Source organism: Eurosta solidaginis, chromosome 4 (genome assembly GCF_040869045.1).
Source record: "Eurosta solidaginis isolate ZX-2024a chromosome 4, ASM4086904v1, whole genome shotgun sequence".
In the NCBI taxonomy this organism is placed as follows: domain Eukaryota; kingdom Metazoa; phylum Arthropoda; class Insecta; order Diptera; family Tephritidae; genus Eurosta; species Eurosta solidaginis.
In genome coordinates, this window is record NC_090322.1 from 277,760,764 (window position 1) to 277,780,377 (window position 19,614).

At 37.2% G+C, this 19,614-nt stretch overlaps 1 protein-coding gene across 19 annotated transcripts in view; it reads right to left on the reverse strand.

The window, feature by feature from the left end:
- Positions 1 to 1,378: 1,378 nt before the first annotated feature.
- The window catches only part of LOC137247504 (uncharacterized), a 95,780-nt gene continuing 77,544 nt past the window's right edge, over positions 1,379 to 19,614 (reverse strand). For 10 of the 19 annotated variants that reach the window (XM_067778461.1, XM_067778466.1, XM_067778465.1 and 7 more), the window contains 3 exons: positions 19,404 to 19,528; positions 18,737 to 19,340; positions 1,379 to 14,053 (listed from right to left, as the gene is read on the reverse strand). In XM_067778461.1, the coding sequence (XP_067634562.1) occupies positions 13,995 to 14,053; positions 18,737 to 19,340; positions 19,404 to 19,528 (788 nt within the window). In that variant the 3' untranslated portion in view covers positions 1,379 to 13,994. Of the gene's footprint in view, positions 14,878 to 18,736; positions 19,341 to 19,403; positions 19,529 to 19,614 lie in introns of all 19 variants that reach the window. The other 9 variants (XR_010951852.1, XR_010951849.1, XR_010951848.1 and 6 more) reach the window with 9 other exon arrangements.

Genomic DNA, 19,614 nt, shown 5'->3' on the forward strand with positions numbered 1-19,614 from the left:
GTGCATCACCGTGGCGGTAGCCACGGTTATACCACACACCCGGACTTGGCATGGCGTAGCCCAGGGTTATTTTTTATAAGCGCGGCCGAAGGCCGCCAACTCAGAAAGGTGTTCTATGCAAAAATACTATGGATCCCACCCCCGGTTTCGGAGGTACCCGCGGGTCTTTTTTCGGTTTTTCGTTAATATCTTTTGAACGAGTTAAAATTTTTATTTTCCGCCTTCGGATTATTAATACAGATGTCCAGACGCGTCGTTTGACACCTCTCGATATTTTTGGTAGCGTATTAGCAGTCGACCCCTCAACTAGACTATTACCCAGATGAGTTTTCACTGAGAGCTTTTCATGGCAGAAATGCACTCGGGGTGCTTGCCAAACACTGCCGAGGGGCAACCCCGCTTAGAAAAAGGTAATAGTCTAGTTGAGGGGTCGACTGCTAATACGCTACCAAAAATATCGAGAGAGGTGTCAAAAGACGCGTATTAATCTCGAGAACAATAATCCGATGACGGAAAAGAAAAATTTTATCTATGTCCGGAGATATTTGCAGTTGAAGTTGGCGATTTTCATGTGGTTGTTGTGTTGTACCCACAAAAAAATTGTGCGTCACAGTGGCGGTAGGCCCATATATCTTATCTGAGATGCTCACAAAAGTAGGCAATCATTTGTGCAAGTATCACTCACATATACACGCGCAGAGAGAAGCTATAACGTGCATCTGTAGTTATAGCTGGTAATTTTATAGCTGGACCAAGTTAAATTCTAGAAACGCCTAGAAGTATGCGAGCGAGGAAATCGAAGAGTATAAAAGAGCGCAAGCTGAGCAATCATGGAATCAGTTTGATTTAAGCACGCTATCTGTTGAGAAGTAGAAGTGTTATTGTGGAAGTAGTCTACTAAAGACCATTTTGCATTATTGAATATTGGAGTTATTTATTCAACAGTTTAGTGATACGAACGTTAGTAGAAGGTTGCAATTAAGCGGAGTTTCAGTAAATTCGTTACAATATGTATATACATAGTTGCAAGATCAAACTGAACAATTGGGATGAGCGGTTCCTTCGTTATGGAGCCAAATTTTTATTCTGACCTCGAAAAACAAATTTCCGGAATTATAAAACAAAATTTCAAATTTAATAATTTATCTCGGATTAAAAAATTTAAGTCCGGAAATGATATTTTTTGGAGGACTTTTTATAAAACGAAAATTAGTTTGGATACCAGAATTTTGGGATTTCATTTCGCTATACCTACTTTGGAAATGCCGATTTCGCCCCGCAGTCTTCATTAACCACTACCTTACTACATTTTTTGGGAAAACCGGTTTTTATGTGAAAACACTGATGTCTTCACAGGCCAAATAAATGTACGAGTACATACCATGTAGATATTTGTTATATAATTTATTAAAATTAAATTCCATGTCCTAAAATACAATATTAATTCTAATCTTATTTACATTCTTATGAATAAATATAAATTGCTATATATGTATGCATGTTTGTATTTATTTACGATGCATTGCTGTGTATAAAAAAAGTTTTATTATGCATTTCCATTTATTTGAATTTCCCTTGCATCTGTTGGGGACGATAAGTGATTTGTTCCGTTGCTCATTATCATAACTTTTTTTTTACATTTTCTCTTTCTTGCTTATCCACATATGTGCATATGTATATGTATATATGTATTTAGGTATGTGTTTGACTTGTTAAAGAAGTCATTATTTAATTACATCTTTTAATACTCATTTTTACATATAAATCTAATGCTAAATAGTTCGGGACTTAATTATTTCTACACATTTAAATTTGTTATTTAGATATTGAATTTTTAATTTTTTGTATCTTATGTAACTTTCAGTTGTGATTTTTATTAAAAATTGATGCATAACTATACATTTATATTTATAAGTATGTATATATGTATGACATACATATGTCATTTGTGGGTATATTTTCGTTTTGAGTCTACATACATACATACATATTGGAGACGTTTAATGGAGTTATCATATTACATACATACATACATAGATATTACCGCCAATATAGATACATAATACTAAAGTAGTCATTCATTAATCACTTACATCTGTATATAATAGATAATATCGTTACAAAAGTATGGATAAATTTGTATAAATTTTCCTTTGGTGGTTTTAGTTACGAGTGCGTTTCTTATTGCCGACATAAGACCGGAATAACTTAGAACACTCTGTCGCATCAAAGCGAAGCAAGGCGGCAAAAGCATTTATGTATTTCAAGGCCTACTCGTCGGCAACTAAATTGCATACACACGGTGGTGACTTCTTACGATTTAAAAACAATTTATAGACATTTATTTCAAAATAATCGATTTCTTAAAGAGCAGCCAAGATCCATGCATATGTATGAAAATTACCTGTGTGTGTGTAATTTTCTAGGCAATTTTATAAGCTTTGCTATTTGGAGTTTCATAGTAAGCTCTACACATCATCTTGGACACTTTGCATCCCGCTCTTTTTTCCACGCCTTTCCTGGTTATTTAATCAGCTGTAGTATGGATGTAGGTTTCTCCCCAAGTCAAAGCTTTTTCGTGCTACTTTGCTCTTCAGCACGCTTTTGGATAAAGTGAGACAATTGCTTTAATAGCCGGCAAAAAGGCACTACAGTGATCTGCAGCTTGTTGGATCTCGTTTTTCCGAATCATATCATTGGCTTGTATGTGTTTCGTATCCGGGGCTAAAACCGCCGAATTACCGTGATGGGAAGAAAAAGTCCATAAAAGGCAATTAATTGAGAATGGTTAATATTCTCAAACCCGTAAGCAAAACGACAAAAAGACAGCCGCCTAGCTGCCCTCCCTATCCCGACTGATGCCCACCAAGGGGAGCGTGCCTTCCGTAAGGTCATTAAATCCGCCTCGGCACATTTCATTCCCCCCGGGAGAATTCCCGAAATCCGGCCCCACTTCCCGGCGGAGGCCGCAAACTTAGCGAGAAAACGTGACCTTATAAGACAGCTTGACCCAGGCGACCCCCAAATAAGGGATATAAACCAACGCATCAGATTGCTTGTAGATGAACACAAGCGGGCGAAATGGGAGGAGCACCTAAGAGGTTGTAACCTCTCTACCGGTGTGGGTAAACTTTGGTCCACCGCAAAGTCCCTATCGAATCCGACTAAGCACAAAGACAAAGTTTCCATCGCCTTTGCCGACAAAGTGCTGTCGGACGCGAAAAAATGCGCGAGCGCCTTCTGCCGCCAATAGACGCGCACATAAACACAAATTCAGCGCGTCACCAATCACCATCACCGCTAAAGAGGTTGAGGACGCCACTGGTCGTGCTAAACCATCCAAAGCAGTGGGCCCAGACGGCATAGCCATGCCGATGCTTAAAAACCTAGGGAAAGAGGGGATCAAATATTTAGCGCATGTCTTCAATCTGTCTCTTTCCACCTTAGTCATACCTGAGAAATGGAAAATGGCCAAGGTGGTCCCGCTACTAAAGCCTGGGAAACCAGCTAACATAGGTGAGTCGTATCGTCCGATATCTCTCCTATTGCCAGTGGCAAAGACGCTCGAAACCATTTTGCTCCCTTATTTCCAAGCAAATTTGCAGCTAGCCCCTATCAGCATGGCTTCAGAAAACTCCATAGCACTACCACCGCGCTAAATGCCATTAGCACCCAGATAAATTGCGGTTTAAATCAATACCCCCACCATAGAACAGTACTCGTAGCGCTAGACCTATCAAAAGCTTTTGATACGGTCAACCATGGCTCGTTACTGCAGGACCTGGAAGGGTCTACCCTTCCCCCATGTCTTAAAAGGTGGACCGCAAATTATCTGGGTGGTCGGCAGGCATCGGTGCAATTTAGAAACGAAACATCAAAACCAAGGAGAATTAAACAGGGGGTGCCACAGGGTGGTGTCCTATCCCCACTTTTGTTTAATTTCTACATATCTAAGCTACCTTCACCACCGGAAGGAATCACAATCGTTTCCTACGCCGATGACTGCACAATAATGGCCACAGGCCCAAAGATCGATGCGCTATGCAATAAAATAAACGGCTACCTCCCTGATCTCTCCAGTTTTTTCGCCTCGCGAAACCTGGCATTATCACCGACTAAATCTTCCGCGACCTTATTTACAACATGGACGCCCCAAATGTCGACCATTTTGAACATCCACGTCGATGGCACTACGCTACCGAGTGTCCGACACCCCAAAATCTTGGGTGTGACGTTTGATCAGGATCTACATTTTGGTGAGCACGCAGCCGCAATTGTTCCGAGAATTCAGAGCCGTAACAAAATCCTCAAATCCCTCGCTGGCAGCACTTGGGGAAAAGATAAAGAAACGCTCATGACTACATACAAAGCAATTAGCCAGCCGATTACGTGCTGCGCGTCATCCATATGGTCGCCAAGCCTAAAAATCACCCACTGGAAGAAACTACAGGCCTGCCAAAATACTGCTCTCAGAATCGCCACGGGCTGTCTTCTTATGTCCCCAGAACACCATCTGCATAATGAGGCGAGAATACTCCCCATCAGGGAGAGAAATGAGATGCTGACCAAACAGTTCCTGTTGAATACCCAGAAACCTGGGCATCCCAACAGACATCTGATTGATGAACCAGCACCGCCTAGGGGCTTAAGAAGTCATCTCCGTAAGCATTTTGAGGAAATACGGCACCTGAGAACCCAGCCGTATGAAGTGAAAAAACACAACCAGGTCCTTGGTGAACTCCATAAACAGGCGTCGGATCTTTATGCCGGGAATTGCCCGGTGAATCCAGTACTCGGGGAACAGTACCCAAAACTTGCGGAAGAGGAACGCATACTCCCCAGGGAAACGCGTGTCACTCTTGCTCAACTTCGTTCTGGATACTGTAACAGGTTAAACTCTTACCTATCCAGAATCAACCCCGACATACAAAATGTATGCCCCGCTTGCAATGTGTCCCCACATGACACCAACCATCTCTTCAATTGTAATGTGGAACCAACGCCTCTAACCCTTTCCTTATGGTCCACCCCTGTTGAAACGGCAAGTTTCCTTGGACTCCCGTTAGAGGATATTGATGACAATTTGTGATCGGTCGCGGCTATTAGGTGGGGCGAACATTGCTACAACAACAACAACAACAACACGACTTTGAGGCCATTAATAAACTTCTAAAAATAAATGTTGATGCTGAAGGCTTGCTCAACTTTAAAGTCTGAAATAGATGTGCAAAGGTTCTGCATGCACCGCACCGAAGTACAATGCTAAATGGGAGCTCTTCGATTCAGACCTTTATTAGACCGCCTCTGCAACCCCAGCGGGTTAGGGGAACAGAATATACCCGCGGTAGGTATGCCTGTCGTAAGAGGCGACTAAAATACCAGATTCAAGGGGCTGTGTAGCGCAACCTTTCAGGTTGCCAGCGCAATATATAGCTTCTCCAAACCCAATTGTCAACCTCACCTATCCGCGGCGAATCATGTTTCACTAACAGACGAGGCTCTGGCGACCCCAAGCTCCTCATGGAGGCAAAAAGCAAACATCGAAAATAGTAGATATGCACAAATAGGGTTTGCTCGAGCTGCCAAATAATAACAGTAGTAAGCTAAAATGCTAATTCAAGTAGCTTGAAATTTTTTTTTTCTAAATTTCAACAAATCGTTCATAATATTTGTGTATATACATAAATGTACATACATATGTATGTATATATACTTAGTAAAGTAATGATGTTACCTATACATACATATACCTGGTTAGCACGTTCTGTGTTCAGTCAGACTAATAATAAAAACGATATTAAAATGTCCGGGTTGAAGCTGGAAACGTGTCCGGACACTTTTTTATACATATATTTTACGTTTAAAAAATCAATCTTAGCGGGAACATTTTCAACACTAATAGCCATTTTAAGTTTTTTTAATGGTCGCATAATTTGTTTTTGGAGAGCGTTAGAGGTGAAGATTGTAAGGATGTCGAAGGTTGGAACTTCCGAACGATTTTTTGAAAATTTTCCATTATTTCCTTCTACATTTTTTATGAAATAGATTTTTCCGTGTTTCAGTGGTAAAGTTGAAAAATGAATTTGGCTAATAATAATGGCGATTTTCGACAAAATATTGCACATTAGTAATAAATCCCTTGTACATATATTCCTTATAGAACCATTTGTACAACGTATTTATGCAGCTTAAACAAATTAAATAATTCTTAGCAAATATAATGTCACCTCAAATATGAGGAACGTTTTCGAAACGTCCGCACAACAACTTTAAGTCGAGATAAAATGGTTGTGTATCACTTATGGAAAATATGGAATATCATTCATATGAAAAGAAGGCACCTGCTAAGTGTGTGCCATAATGGAACGTCCATAACGTTGGAAACACCCATACATATGTATGTATATAAATATGTACATATATAATCTGCAAAAACAATTGTTATTCACGTAATTTCCTCTCATATCAATAGTTGTCGATGCGACCAACGTGGTGTGGTGGTAGCGTGCTCCGCCTGCCACGCCGACGATCCTGGGTTCAATCCCCGGGCAAAGGAACATTAAAAATTTAGAAACAAGTTTTTTCAACTAAAAAAGTTTTTCTAAACTGGGTCGCCCTCGGCTATGATATGGCAAACTCTCCGAGTGTACTTCTGCCAAGAAAAGCTTCTCAGTGAAAAATCATCTGCTATGCAGATGCCGTTCGGCAGTTATCGAATTTATTTTTATTTTAGTTGTCGATTCGTACTCATATTTTACGATGCGTAGTTACAAAAAACCGTATTAATTCATTCGTAACATTTCATCTGCCGAAACATACCAACTACATACATTGTATGATTAAAACATAACTTATTATCTGGCGCGATTTACCTCCGAGGACATTAAAGCCGAGCTTCTCTGCAAATTTGTGTCGTGCTCCTTTTAATTCTCGGAATGTTTGCCAAACCGAGCCCGCCTCGTAGCAATATTGTTTCTAAATTTTTGATGTTCCTTTGCCTGGGACTTGAGTCCAGGACCTTCTTTGTGGTAGGCGGGACTTGGGGCCACCGCACGACGGCGTACACTCTTAATTTTCTAGGCGTACATAGCGGCATCGGCACTTTTGCAGGATATTTATGAAGACGTGTAAATGTTTATTAAATTTTGTGTTCAAATTAAAACGTAATTTCCATTCATAGTGTACAAGTACAAGTGTGTTGACTTCTTTCTGACAGGCACTCGCTTAAGTGAGCATAACGGGAAAATCTGGGTTGCCATTGTTGTTTCGATTGAAAACGGTCAAATAGGGTTCTGTGCAGAGACGTAAAAGATTGAAACAGGGTTTATGTAGTCACAAAAGTGTTGCTCCTGTTCCACAGCATTTTAAATTTAGATCATGGCGAAAAGTGTTCAGTTCAGAGTTATTCATTTTCATTAAAAGTGTAATTTATTACGGAGGGTTACTCCTTTAAGTGCAAAAAGCAGAGAAAACGTAAAGTTTTTCTAATTATTGTGAAAAACTTTAATTTGAATTTCTGTACCCAAGTTTACTATATTTATGTAACACAAGAATCTGGAGGTCAATTCCTTAACTATGAAAAACTGAAAAATGTACACTTATCGAAAACTCATTTGCACACACAATTTTAACTTTGAATTTAATTGTCTTTTTATGCACAAAATTTTGAAACTAAAAACAAAGTTTTCATTTGTCAGAAAAAATAAAGAAAAAACGGCCTAATGTCAAAAAACCCTATCGAAATACAAACTGGCTTGTGTATTTCGTGGGTTTTTATATTATCTTAGTATATAAGAAACACGTGTCATACAATTGAGGCCAATGGACTCCTAAACTACTAACCCGATTTTGAATTTGTTTTGCACCCCGTTTGTAGTTTGATCTAACTTGAAATATAGGATAGGTGACTGGGTGACTAGGGTCTCGAGATATAGGCCAAAACGTGGATCCGAGTACCCCTAGAATGTGTTTATAGAATATGTATATCAAATGAAAGCTGTGGATGAGTGCTTTAGCAGAGGGTAATTTTCCTACCCCTGGGTGACTAGGGTCTCGAGATATAGGCCAAAACGTGGACCAGTGGATGCCTAGACAGTGTTTATACAATATGGATATAAAATGAAAACTGTTGATGAGTGCTTTAGTACAGAGTAATATATTATCCAGAGACGGACTGGGACTGGGATTAGGACTAGGACTGTGACTGAGACTCGGAGTGGGACTTGGACTGGAATAAAATACATACCACCTTCTGGGACACGCAATAAGGGATGCAGAAGAATGAGAAGAAATTGAGAGAAGAGAAAAGAGAGAAGGAGATTGAGAAAGAGATAGAATGAGACGAAGATGGAGATAGATGAAGCGAAAAAGGCGGAGGGAGGAGTGAATAAAAGGATTAGGAAAAAGTTAAGAGGGAGGGAGGGCATAGTCAGACGGAAAAAGGTTATTAAAATGTAAGCAGATTGGCCAAATTTAGGGCAGGAGAACGTCTGCCGGGTCTTCTAGTACCTTTATATTAAGTCGCTTTCATTTTTGACCCACGGAAAAGTATTTTTCGGTAACTTCCCGTTGAGTTAGACACTTGATACTTAGAGCATAGTTCAGATCTGGGGAAGTTACAATGCAAGTGAAAAAAAATCCGACAGGTCGCGCACGGGACGAGATATACAGAAAATTTATTTTAAAATGGAAATTTCGAATTTTATCTAACTTCTCGGTGATCCAGAGACTTGAAACTTAGCACATAGTTTGCGAGTCGATGGCACTACAATTCGTGGAAAACAGAATGCCGCCAGGTGGCAGACGAATCGAGATAAACGAAAGTCTCTGAAGAAACGCAGGGAATTTTGCGTTCGATTTTTAGGTAACTTCCCGGTGAGCTAGAGACTTGGAACTTGGGCGTGAGCCACAACCCGGTGACAATGCAATATTTGATCAAAAAAATTTGGCTAGACGGCGCATGGATAGAGATATTAAGAAAACTAGTTTTGATTTGGGAATCTTTCAATCCATTTTCAACTAACTTCCCGGTGACCTAGAGATTTGAAACTTGGCACAGAGTTCGAGACTTGGTGACAATACAACCTACAGAAAACAAAATTCCGCTAGGTAGCGCGCTAAGTGAGATAACTACAAATCCTTGCAAAACGAGGGGAATCTTGCAATCGATTTTATACTAACTTCCCGGTGAGCTGGAGATAAAGTAGTATCATACAGGAGTTTGATTTGTTTGCATTTACAGCACCATTTTATTTGCAGGAGACTTTCACAGCTACAAAAATTAAGGCGGATTTACATAGACGCTTTGGCTGTGTTGCATTCATTAATTCATCTGTCGGGCGAAGTGTCGAAAAATTTACATAAATGCCTTCGTTGCGTGCATGGTTCAACTATATACAGGTTGGCTCATCTGTAAAGCAACAAAATATGTCTGTTCATATTGTCAAAATCTGTGTATTGGTGTTGGTGCGAATGGTATGGAATGGAAACATAAAACTTGGCAGTTTTTGTATGTGTAAGTAAAATGATGCCAATGTGTTGGTTTCATTTTGAGTTTGCCATCTCCTTTTGACAATCCCTTCGACCATGCAATGACATAAATAAAATCAGCTGATGAGACGAGCCAACCTGTACATAATTGGACCATGGTTGCGTGCCTACGCTTTGACAACGCCGTACGAAAAACAATGAAACACCGTACGTTATCATTGCTTTCAAGCGACCCAAGCGTTTATATAATTTTGCCCTTATGCATTTGTGTAAACAGCCTTAGAAGTGAAAATGTTCCATGTTACACGTGTGGCGCTTTATATTTTGACTTTAATTTAAATAAATTTTGCTTTCCGTATGTTTCCGCATTGTTGCAGGCTACAAATCTTCTAGTATTCTTATTTACGCGGGAATATATGCAACTTTTTCATCTGTAAATACTACAAAGTTTTATTAAACTATTAAATGCAACTCAGCTTGCAGTACTCTTACGTACGAAAAATGCAACTCTAGACCTGAGATTTGCATCAGGTGAGCGAGGCTGTTTGTAGTTTTGACGTTCATCGCTTAGTTGACACACTTGTCTAGGTACACTATGTTTCCATTCCGTTGTATATCGTCTGCTCAGAATGTAAACCTGGTAAGTGACATGCAAAAAATTTGCCAAAATAAATTCTTTTTTCATAGGCTGAACATAAAGGAAAAGCTGTAAAATATTGAGTCAATTGAGTGTGCATTCCATCTGCACTCTTTTAAAAATTGCGATTTTTTGGTGCCATATTGTAGACCTTCATTCCTGAATGGCTTAAAATACTTTGACTCGAAGCTCGAAGCTAAACTGTGTGTTATTGAATGGTAAATTTTAATTCAATATAGAACATTGTTTACTATATAGTTTGGCAGCTTAAGTCGAGGTTATGTTGCGAATGAGTGGAAGGCAGTGGACTAGGCAGTCGAATGTCATATAATGAAGGAATGGTGTTCGGAGTTTTTTCAAAGTTAAAAAAAAAAAAATGATAAAGCTTTAATATAAATAAAACTATTGTTTTAATAACAACAAAAACGCCTTATATATTCTATAGACATAAATTCGTAAGGATTATCTCAGTTTAAAATTTGAATTAAATAATCTAAAGTTTTTGTTTGAAACTGAGTCGAGAACTGTGCGTGTTAATGTGCGAATTTTCACCGATCAGCTGTTAGTTGCGCTACTTGGTAAAATTTACAATGATATAGAATGTGAATGCGAGAAGCATTCGCAATCAATAATGAATGCAAACTTGAAATCATTGTTTACTATATAGTTTGGCAGCTTAAGTAGAGGTTATGTTGCGAATACAGTGGAAGGCAGTGGACTAGGCAGTCGAATGTCATATAATGAAGGAATGGTGTTCGGAGATTTTTCAAAGTTAAAAAAAAAATGATTAAAGCTTTAATATAAATAAAAATATTGTTTTAATAACAACAAAAATGCCATATATATTCTGTATACATAAATTTGTAAGTATTATCTCACTTGAAAATTTGAATTAAATAATCTAAAGTTTTGTTTTGAAACTGAGTCGAGAACTGTGCGTGTGAATGTGCGAATTTTCACCGATCAGCTGTTAGTTGCGCTACTTGGTAAAATTTACAATGCTTGAAATGAAAGCACACTTTTTTACTATTCAGTAATAATATTTTGTATTCTTTCATTGTTTACCCTTATGTTAAAACAATTTAGGATTTGAGTGCAAAAAAGGCGTAAAACGTGTCATTAGAAATAAAAGTCCCTTCTAATTTTAAAGCGGGTTGCGTGATTCTAAATCCATTTTTATTGAAAATTCAACTTTAAACCAAAGAAAAATAAAAAGAATTTTTTATTTGTTTCGGCATCAAAATATAAAATATTTTTTATTTGTTATTTGATTCTTCAGCCAAATCAAAGATCCTGTTTTTTTTTTTGGCTTCAGCCAAATCAAAGATAATTTTTATTTTTTATTTGTTTTTTCAACCAAATCAAAGATGCTTTTTACACTTTCCAAGCAAATGGAGTGATACATTAAGTTTGGTTAGAGTCTCGAAATTGTAATTGTCCTTAAAGGAGAACTAAGAGACCTACCGATAAAAATACGGACATGATCAGGACGATGACCTGAATTGATTTGGCCATGTCCGTCTGCTGTTCGAACGCAAACTAGTCTCTCAATGTTGAGATATCTTGATGAAATTCGGTGAGTAGGTATATGTGTATTGGTTTCAGATTAGAACTGTATAGTACTAAAATGTATATTTGCAAAAGGAAGTTTATACAACGAAAGGTTAAATGAGCACGGTTTAGATAACACTCGTAGCAATTATGGGTTTTATCGAGTTGCTCTTTCTAGATCTCAAAAAATTCGATAAAATAAAGCATGAAGAACGCATTTTAGGTCTTGGGCTTCAAAATAGTTCCTGCTCCATGAGAAACTTGGCCCTGTATGAAAGAGAAAAGGGATACCGATGGAAGTTGAGACCAGAAAGGAGATCAGGTTACAAGAGGGATGAAAAGGTCGCAGCTCGAAATCGCATCAGAAATGTCAACAGGTGTTACCGAAGAGGTAGGGTGCAAGCACCTACAACAACAGTCGACATTTTGGGATAAAGCCGACGTGTAAGGCTAGACATATCAATCAAACACATCCAAAATAGTAAAAAGATTCTTTGATTTGGATGCCGAATCAAATAAAAAATAAAAAGCATCTTTGATTCGCCTGAAGAATCAAATAACAAATAAAAAATATTTTTTATTTGGATGCAGAGCTTCCAAATTCTGAAAATGTCGATGAAATTTCGTTGATTTCCATGGAATCGTCCTACAGCGATTCAGGCTTTTTCTATTCCTCTGAGTTGTCTTCCCCATTTTCCTTCACCTGTGCCATAAAAAAAAGTGTTCCATTGGTAGAAACTGATTGATTTCTCCATAAAAAGATTGAGGGTCCCATTGGACTACAGTTTTTGTGACAGTCTTTGGCGGGATATAAATGCAGGACCCGAATGATATGAGAACGACCGTTAGTCTATCTGCCTACTTGCACGGCACCCGTAAAGGTTGAAATTGTTTCGAAAGGTCCGATTCTCCCGTTTTGAGCAGTATTGAAAGTCAATTTTCTTTTCTGTCAAAAAAGCTATAGCAAACTATAGAGCCTACCTTTATTGACCATGATTACGAACCATTGCATAAACAAGAATTTTAACCTAATACCTCTCAGAAGCTTGTATGAAGGAATTTGTTCAAAGGGCCTTTATAATTGCTTACTTTTTTTTTTTTAATCACCAATTAAGATCGTATATGTGTAGAGTAGTACTTTTTATGGAATTGCCTTTTATATGGCACATTGGCAATACTTATTTCGAACGATGACAATTTTCGAATCAGAGATGTGGAAAAATTTGCCACTTGCTTTCTTTTGATTATTAAATTATTATGAGAACTTCAATAACTATATTTTCCAAGTTAACTTTCTTGGGTTTTATTATCATTTGAATAAAGAAATAAGTGGTCATAACGCTCAATAAGTAATTTTCGATATTTATGTTTTGAAGCGTCTTTAATAAAAAGCAACAATGTGATATTTGGACGGGTTTTGTGCATAAATGATATTTGTCAAGATTGATTGGTAAATAAGTGTTGGACATTCACCAAGGCTGCATTCATTTGCATGCTTATTCTAAGTTAAAATATTCTTGTGTTTCATTCAATTACTTAATTTTTTTTTCTAATAAGTTCGGGAGTGCAGACTTTTCTTTCACTACTGAATAAAGAATGGGTGAATTTAAGCCACATTCTTTACCTGCTTTACGAAACTGTTCACAAAGTCATTTTTGACAGAAGTGGTACTTAGCAGATTTGCACTGTAATCCATTGTCGACAGGATGTTCAAGATGGCTACTTTTTCGCGTTTTAACAAGATGTTCAATATGGCGGCGGCATACGGCTATCTTCAGCGGGTTATAGAAAGAGATACAGGATGACGCTACGATAGTCACTTTTTTACTCAAAGAAATATAAAGGATATTATATAAAACAGTTGCTATTGAACATATTGTACTGAGCTTTTCATTAGCACTAAAATTTAATGAAGTTTATTTTCACAACCAAGAACAGGAGACTGTCACTCTTAAAAATATTTACATTTTGCAGATTTTGATTAAACTTTATTAGTAGTGAAACATTTCCGCTCCTACTATTTTTTTTTTTAACTTATTTCCATTCCAGATTTTCTGGATTTTAAAAGGCAAATATTAGCACATTTGTCGGATGAGTTCAAATTGAAGGTATTTACTCACGTTTGTTCCATTATTTTATTTAATCGTGCCTTGACCTATTTTTTATTTGCTCCGTTATCACATTCTCAGTCGCAGTGGGAATTGAAACAAAAAATATGTCTGAATACGAACGTTGAATCAGCCTTCATGATTTTCATACTTAGCTCCAAATATGTATACATGTATGTCTGAACCTCCTTGTAGTTTGGCACGGTCTGTTATGATGAATTCAAGGATTGATTCCTATATCTACTGTCGCAAATCCGGTGAGACACAGCTATCAAACAAATAAACAGGAACTGTAATCATTACACTTTACAATTTGTCCGCTTTTCGAAGTTAGCATCGAAAAAAATCTCTGGTTTAGTTTATAGCTCTGTTCTGCATTTCAAGGAAAATTTTCATCGCAATGGTAATGTGTTATATGCTGTCAAACTATAGCAACCGAAAAAGGGAGGAGGAAAGAAAACATCACCTTTAAAAAACCGCTGACTACAGCTGGATTTGATTTTGAAACCTGTGGTTATTTCAGTTTGGCTTTATGTACATATGTGGATTGTTAAAAAATTACTATTCAAAAGCCTTCGCAAAATCTATTAGGAAATAAGCCAAGATTAAAAGCTTTTGATAAAAAATTTTTTATGTTCGATACTTGAGTGCATCTTTTCGCTATTATGCACAAACTGCTGTTATTCCAGATGCCAAGAATGAAAGACCTAATGATATATATATGCATATGAACAATCAGTATATCCCAAAATTTCGAGATACTCACGTTAAACATTCAAATTCTGCCAAACATTTTCCTGTTTGTATGTATAGAATACTAAGAACTAAACAAATTTGTACATCTTATATTTACATACATAGTTACATATTTAATGATGGATTAGGTGATGGATGGTCTTTTCTTCATTCACTAATACATATACATAATAGTAGCACATATGATTTTTAGCATCTACTGTGAGTTTTGCGAAAATGTCGATAATAACGGCTTTGACTATGTGTGAGAATTCGGTTAAGAATATGCTCGCTAGCGTAGTTTAAAAATATTGTTTCACACCAAATGACATCCCCGTAATGCTTGGAGCATTATAGCTATCAGGAATAAATAAATATTTAGTTAATATTAATATTATTAAAAAATAACTATACATTTTTCAATTTGAATAATTGGGAAGTGGCTATTCGCCCGGAAATTCCCCGGATCATTTCCCGGTTATTTTCGTGATCTTTTCGGGACTATCTTAAAGTATAATTTAAGGATTGTTTTCGGTATTATTTCAGAATTCTTTAAAATACATTTCGGTGTTGTTTCAATGAGCATACTGGGACCTTTTGGAATTGTTTTCAAGTTAATCAACCCTATTCTGCATTTCGATTACGTTCCCGTTCTCCGCTCCGCTTTAATCGAAGTTTGGTATTCTGCATTACGACGGAATCGTAAAGAGAAGAGGAAGAGCAAATGATTTTTCGAAATCATCTGTTGGTACGGAATGTGTGAACATTGGAACAAAATAAATTAAAGCAAATTTGTAAAAAACACTGAAAAACGTTTATATTTTATTATCCACGCCATTTTGTTCAAAAAAAAAGCAATAGAATATATTGCCGGAGTGTTATATTTTTTTGAGTGAAGTGCTTTCATAATTGTAAGTGTTTTTTGTCGTTTTTTTGGCCAATTCCCTGCTGTGGCCACCAAGTTTTGTTAAAACGGATTCCTGCACGAATATAAATGACATTTTCTGAATTTTAAGGATGCTAATTTCATTGCACTGGCCTAAAATACTTTATAAAGGTTTATTTATTCCTTCCGCAAGGATTGTTTACGTTTTCGCTTCACCTTCCTCTACGCCGGCAGCTTGCTTTGGCATATAACTAGACCCAACGAACAGACACAAATTATAGCTGTCTATTATAATGGAATCAATAGCCGCGGCATATTTGTGGAGTTGGAAAGCAACGCATACGAAAATGGCCAGACGAGAATGGAAAGGCAAATATTGCGACATTTGTGTAATCCATTTGAGATGAGTGACGAATTGTAAGAAATTGAACTTAAAAGTGGTAAAGTTTAAAGACTTATTCTCTTATTTAGGTCCAAAAAAACTCTCGACTTAACAAGGATGCTTTCAAGTATGTGTTAGATACTTTTGCGGGGCAAATACGTCCAAGGACTTCGACATCGACATGTTGTTTTTGACCTGGAAACATATAAAAAACAACCATCATCAAGCCTTCTACGTTTCTTAACAAGTTTTACTTACATTTTTGTTAAAATTCTGTTATGAATTAATAAAAAAATAAAAAGAAAATATTTTTCCGCCAACTAATTTGCAACTTAGAAAAACGGAACTACGATCGAAATGCAGAATACAAAAAATCGAACGATTCGAAGTTGGATCGAAAGAGATTGGAACACAGAATACCAAAATTGCCAAATCGAAAAAATTCCAATCCAAGTCGAAATGCAGAATAGGGCTGAATATCAGGATTTTTCAAAACTATCTCCGGAAAATACTGTTTTTATCACTATGTGACGGTTTGGGGATTATTTCGGGACTACTTCGGAATAAGTGCTAATTCGATGGCTGAGTGGAGTATCACCCTATTTCAGCCGACAGTTCGAAAACGCCCCATTTGAGAATTTTTTTCAAAAACATCCTTTTTCGAAATTTGTTTCAAATACCCCCTATCGCAAAATTCGGTAGAAGACCGTCCTACACCAGAATTTGTTTCATAAACGCCGCAGCTTATGTCAAAATACCTTTATCTTTATTCTTTACCTTTATTTAATTATGAGTCTTTGGAATACAATCCTTACAGACCATGTACTTAACTAATTTATAGGTTACATACTAATTTTGTGTATAAATCGAACCACTTATAGGGCTGAGTTAAGCATCGCGAAAAAAGCATTAATTGGCATAAAAAAATCCAAAGTGATAGCATCACTTAGTGAATTAAACTCCCTTAAAGCACGATTTACGGGAGCATTACGAGCATATAGCGTTCTCGTTTTAACCCCATAGAAAGGATACATATTACGAAGAAACCGTTGAGGGACATTAAACCAAATCCAGGGATGCACCTTAACGTTAAGCTAATCGTTTATCAAAAAATTTCCACCGTTTCCGTTGAAACACTTCGAAATATTATCGATAAAGAAATTATCAAGATAAATTGTCTCTCGTTTTTAACCGAAACGAAAAGCTTTCGTTAGCGTTAAAAACGTTAACAGAAACGTGATACTTTATGTTTGAATTGTGCTGGCAATGCTATAGCCATGGTGAAGCCGTAAGGTGGCAACAACGAGCGCACATACACACACAAACTCTATGTAATTTGTTTGTGTAATTCGTTGGTGGTAATGTCAAAAATACTCTGAGAAATGTTCGTACTGTCAAAATTCATGAGAAAAGTTGCAATCAGCTTGGATAATGCTTTCACCTTTAATGACTCCGCCATCAATCAGCTTTGCCAGCATAGTTTGAAATTAATAATCAACATAAACGATTTGATTTCGTTTTGATATGGCAGAAAACGAAACGAAATCATTTCGTTAATTTGACGATCTTAACGTTAATAAACGAAACGAAATGACTTCGTTTCGTTTATTAACGTTAATTATCGTAACGAAATGATATCGTTTCGTTGGTTAAGCATGCCTGACCAAATCCTTTCTAATAAGTATGGACAGTCAATTAGGCCCTTGACAATTTTGAAATAAATCAAAGTTTAACTCAGATCGGGCGTTTTTGAAACGAATTCTGAGCCGTTCTTCAACCGAATTTTAAGATAGGTCATTTTTGAAACGGCTGCCGAGGTAGGGTGATATTCCACTCAGCAGTAAACTTTACGCTTGTTGATATCCCTGGGAGCAGTTTTTTTTTTGTTTAATGAGACATTTTACGTTTAACCAGAAATGTTAAAAAATTAAGAATAGTAATCTAGACATTATATCAAGAATCAGCTTGAATGTGTTGGTGAAGTTAATTTAGTTACACCTACTAACTCTGTATTTAGTATTAAGTCACAAAGTAATCGAAATTTACGGAGATGGAGAAAAATTCGAAAATTAATTACGCATAGACGTGTGTGGCTTTCTGAGCGAGTCAACGCGTACAAAGATGACTCTCAAATCAGACTTACCGTTTATGGACGAAAAATACTTACATTTTTGATATTGCGAAGGAGTGAGAATGGGAGATCAAATAGGGAATTAAATGCAAAAACAAAATTTCGTTGTTCTTTCAGGGTGGCAAAAAATGGTATTTGCGCTTTCAAAATCCTTATGAGCTAAGGGAGTCTAAGGGAATTTGAAGTTTCAAAAGGGTTTGACCATAGGAATGCTGCTTTTAGACGCATCGGTTCCACATTACAAATGAATGAATGGTTGGTTACGTATGTATGCCGTGGTTGGCTCGTGATACGCTTTAACATACAAAGACAAAAGGATGGATTTTTAATATTGGGCATTAACTAGAGCTGTTAATATACCGCAGTCAAATTATTACTGTTACAACAGATATGTGGACATTTTAAATCGTGCATATTCCTACCCTGCAAAAATCGTTGGATCATGTGGTCCACTTGTGTCATACTAGAGTACTTACCATTATACTCCACTGTAATTCAGCAATGGACCAACTCATGTTTCTACACGAACATATTGTAAGCCGATCATTGCTCGTTTTTAGCGATTTTAATCTCAACACGATGTTTATTGGACTGTGGGTACTCCATGGATTACTCTGATGTAATGCGGAGCTGGAGTATATGGTCCAGTCCTAGGACATCGCAATGTTAATTGGACCATATTTTTTGTATGAATTATGGTTAATTTTGGAGCACTCGCTTGGTCTATAGAGAGTACTCCATACATGCATTCATGGAGTACTCGCGATTTTTGCAGGGTAGTGGTGAATAAAGTTCTTAAAATATTCTCAATATTTACCATTATTCGAAGAACTAACGCTGTTTGCAGGCGCAGATGTTGCTATTATTGGAGCGGCTGTCGACGATGTTCTATTACCGACTGTTGCACAAGAGCCCGCACTTGTTACTCTATTTACACCAACTGAATTGTTTCCGCTTATCTTTAAGTTATTCGGAATACTGACAGTCACACTTCGTCCACTTACCATGCCATTCAGAGCACTCGGTGGTGATGATGATATCAATGATGATGACGATGAAATGCAACTCGAAGATGATGGAGATGGGGATGGAGTTGAAGGAGTTGGGGAGTCCCGTGTTAGCGACATGGCTGAAATATTTTTAGCCGTCAACGAGAGTGCTGCATTATTCACATTTACAATTGATCCATTTGCCAAAGTTAAAGTTGCATTTGCAGGCAACATACCTGTCGGACTAGTATTTGCAGGTATTGAAGATGTCTTAATCTGATGTTGTTGATTATGCTCCAACACACCGATAGACCTCGATGTCATGCTTATATTGGAAGAATTATTGTTATTGACACTACCCGAACTGTTGGAGATGTTGCTATTTATATAAGTTTTAGATATCACAGGTGATAATGCAGTGGGCAGGGATATCTGTGTTTAAATAAAATTCATTTTATATTTAATTGTAAAAATAAAGTTTATTGTTTAACTTACACTTGCACCAACCGGTGAGGACATGGTCGTGCTGCCATTACTTCCTCCGCTCGATAAGGAGCTTGACGAACTATATAATATACTTCCTCGGCCAGAAGAAAGAGATGTAGTTTCATTCAAATGCTCTGAAATTGGTAAAATAATATTAAGTTCACGTACACTAATTTCTTAATTACTCAATCCATTGTGGATAAGCATATATGTAATACTC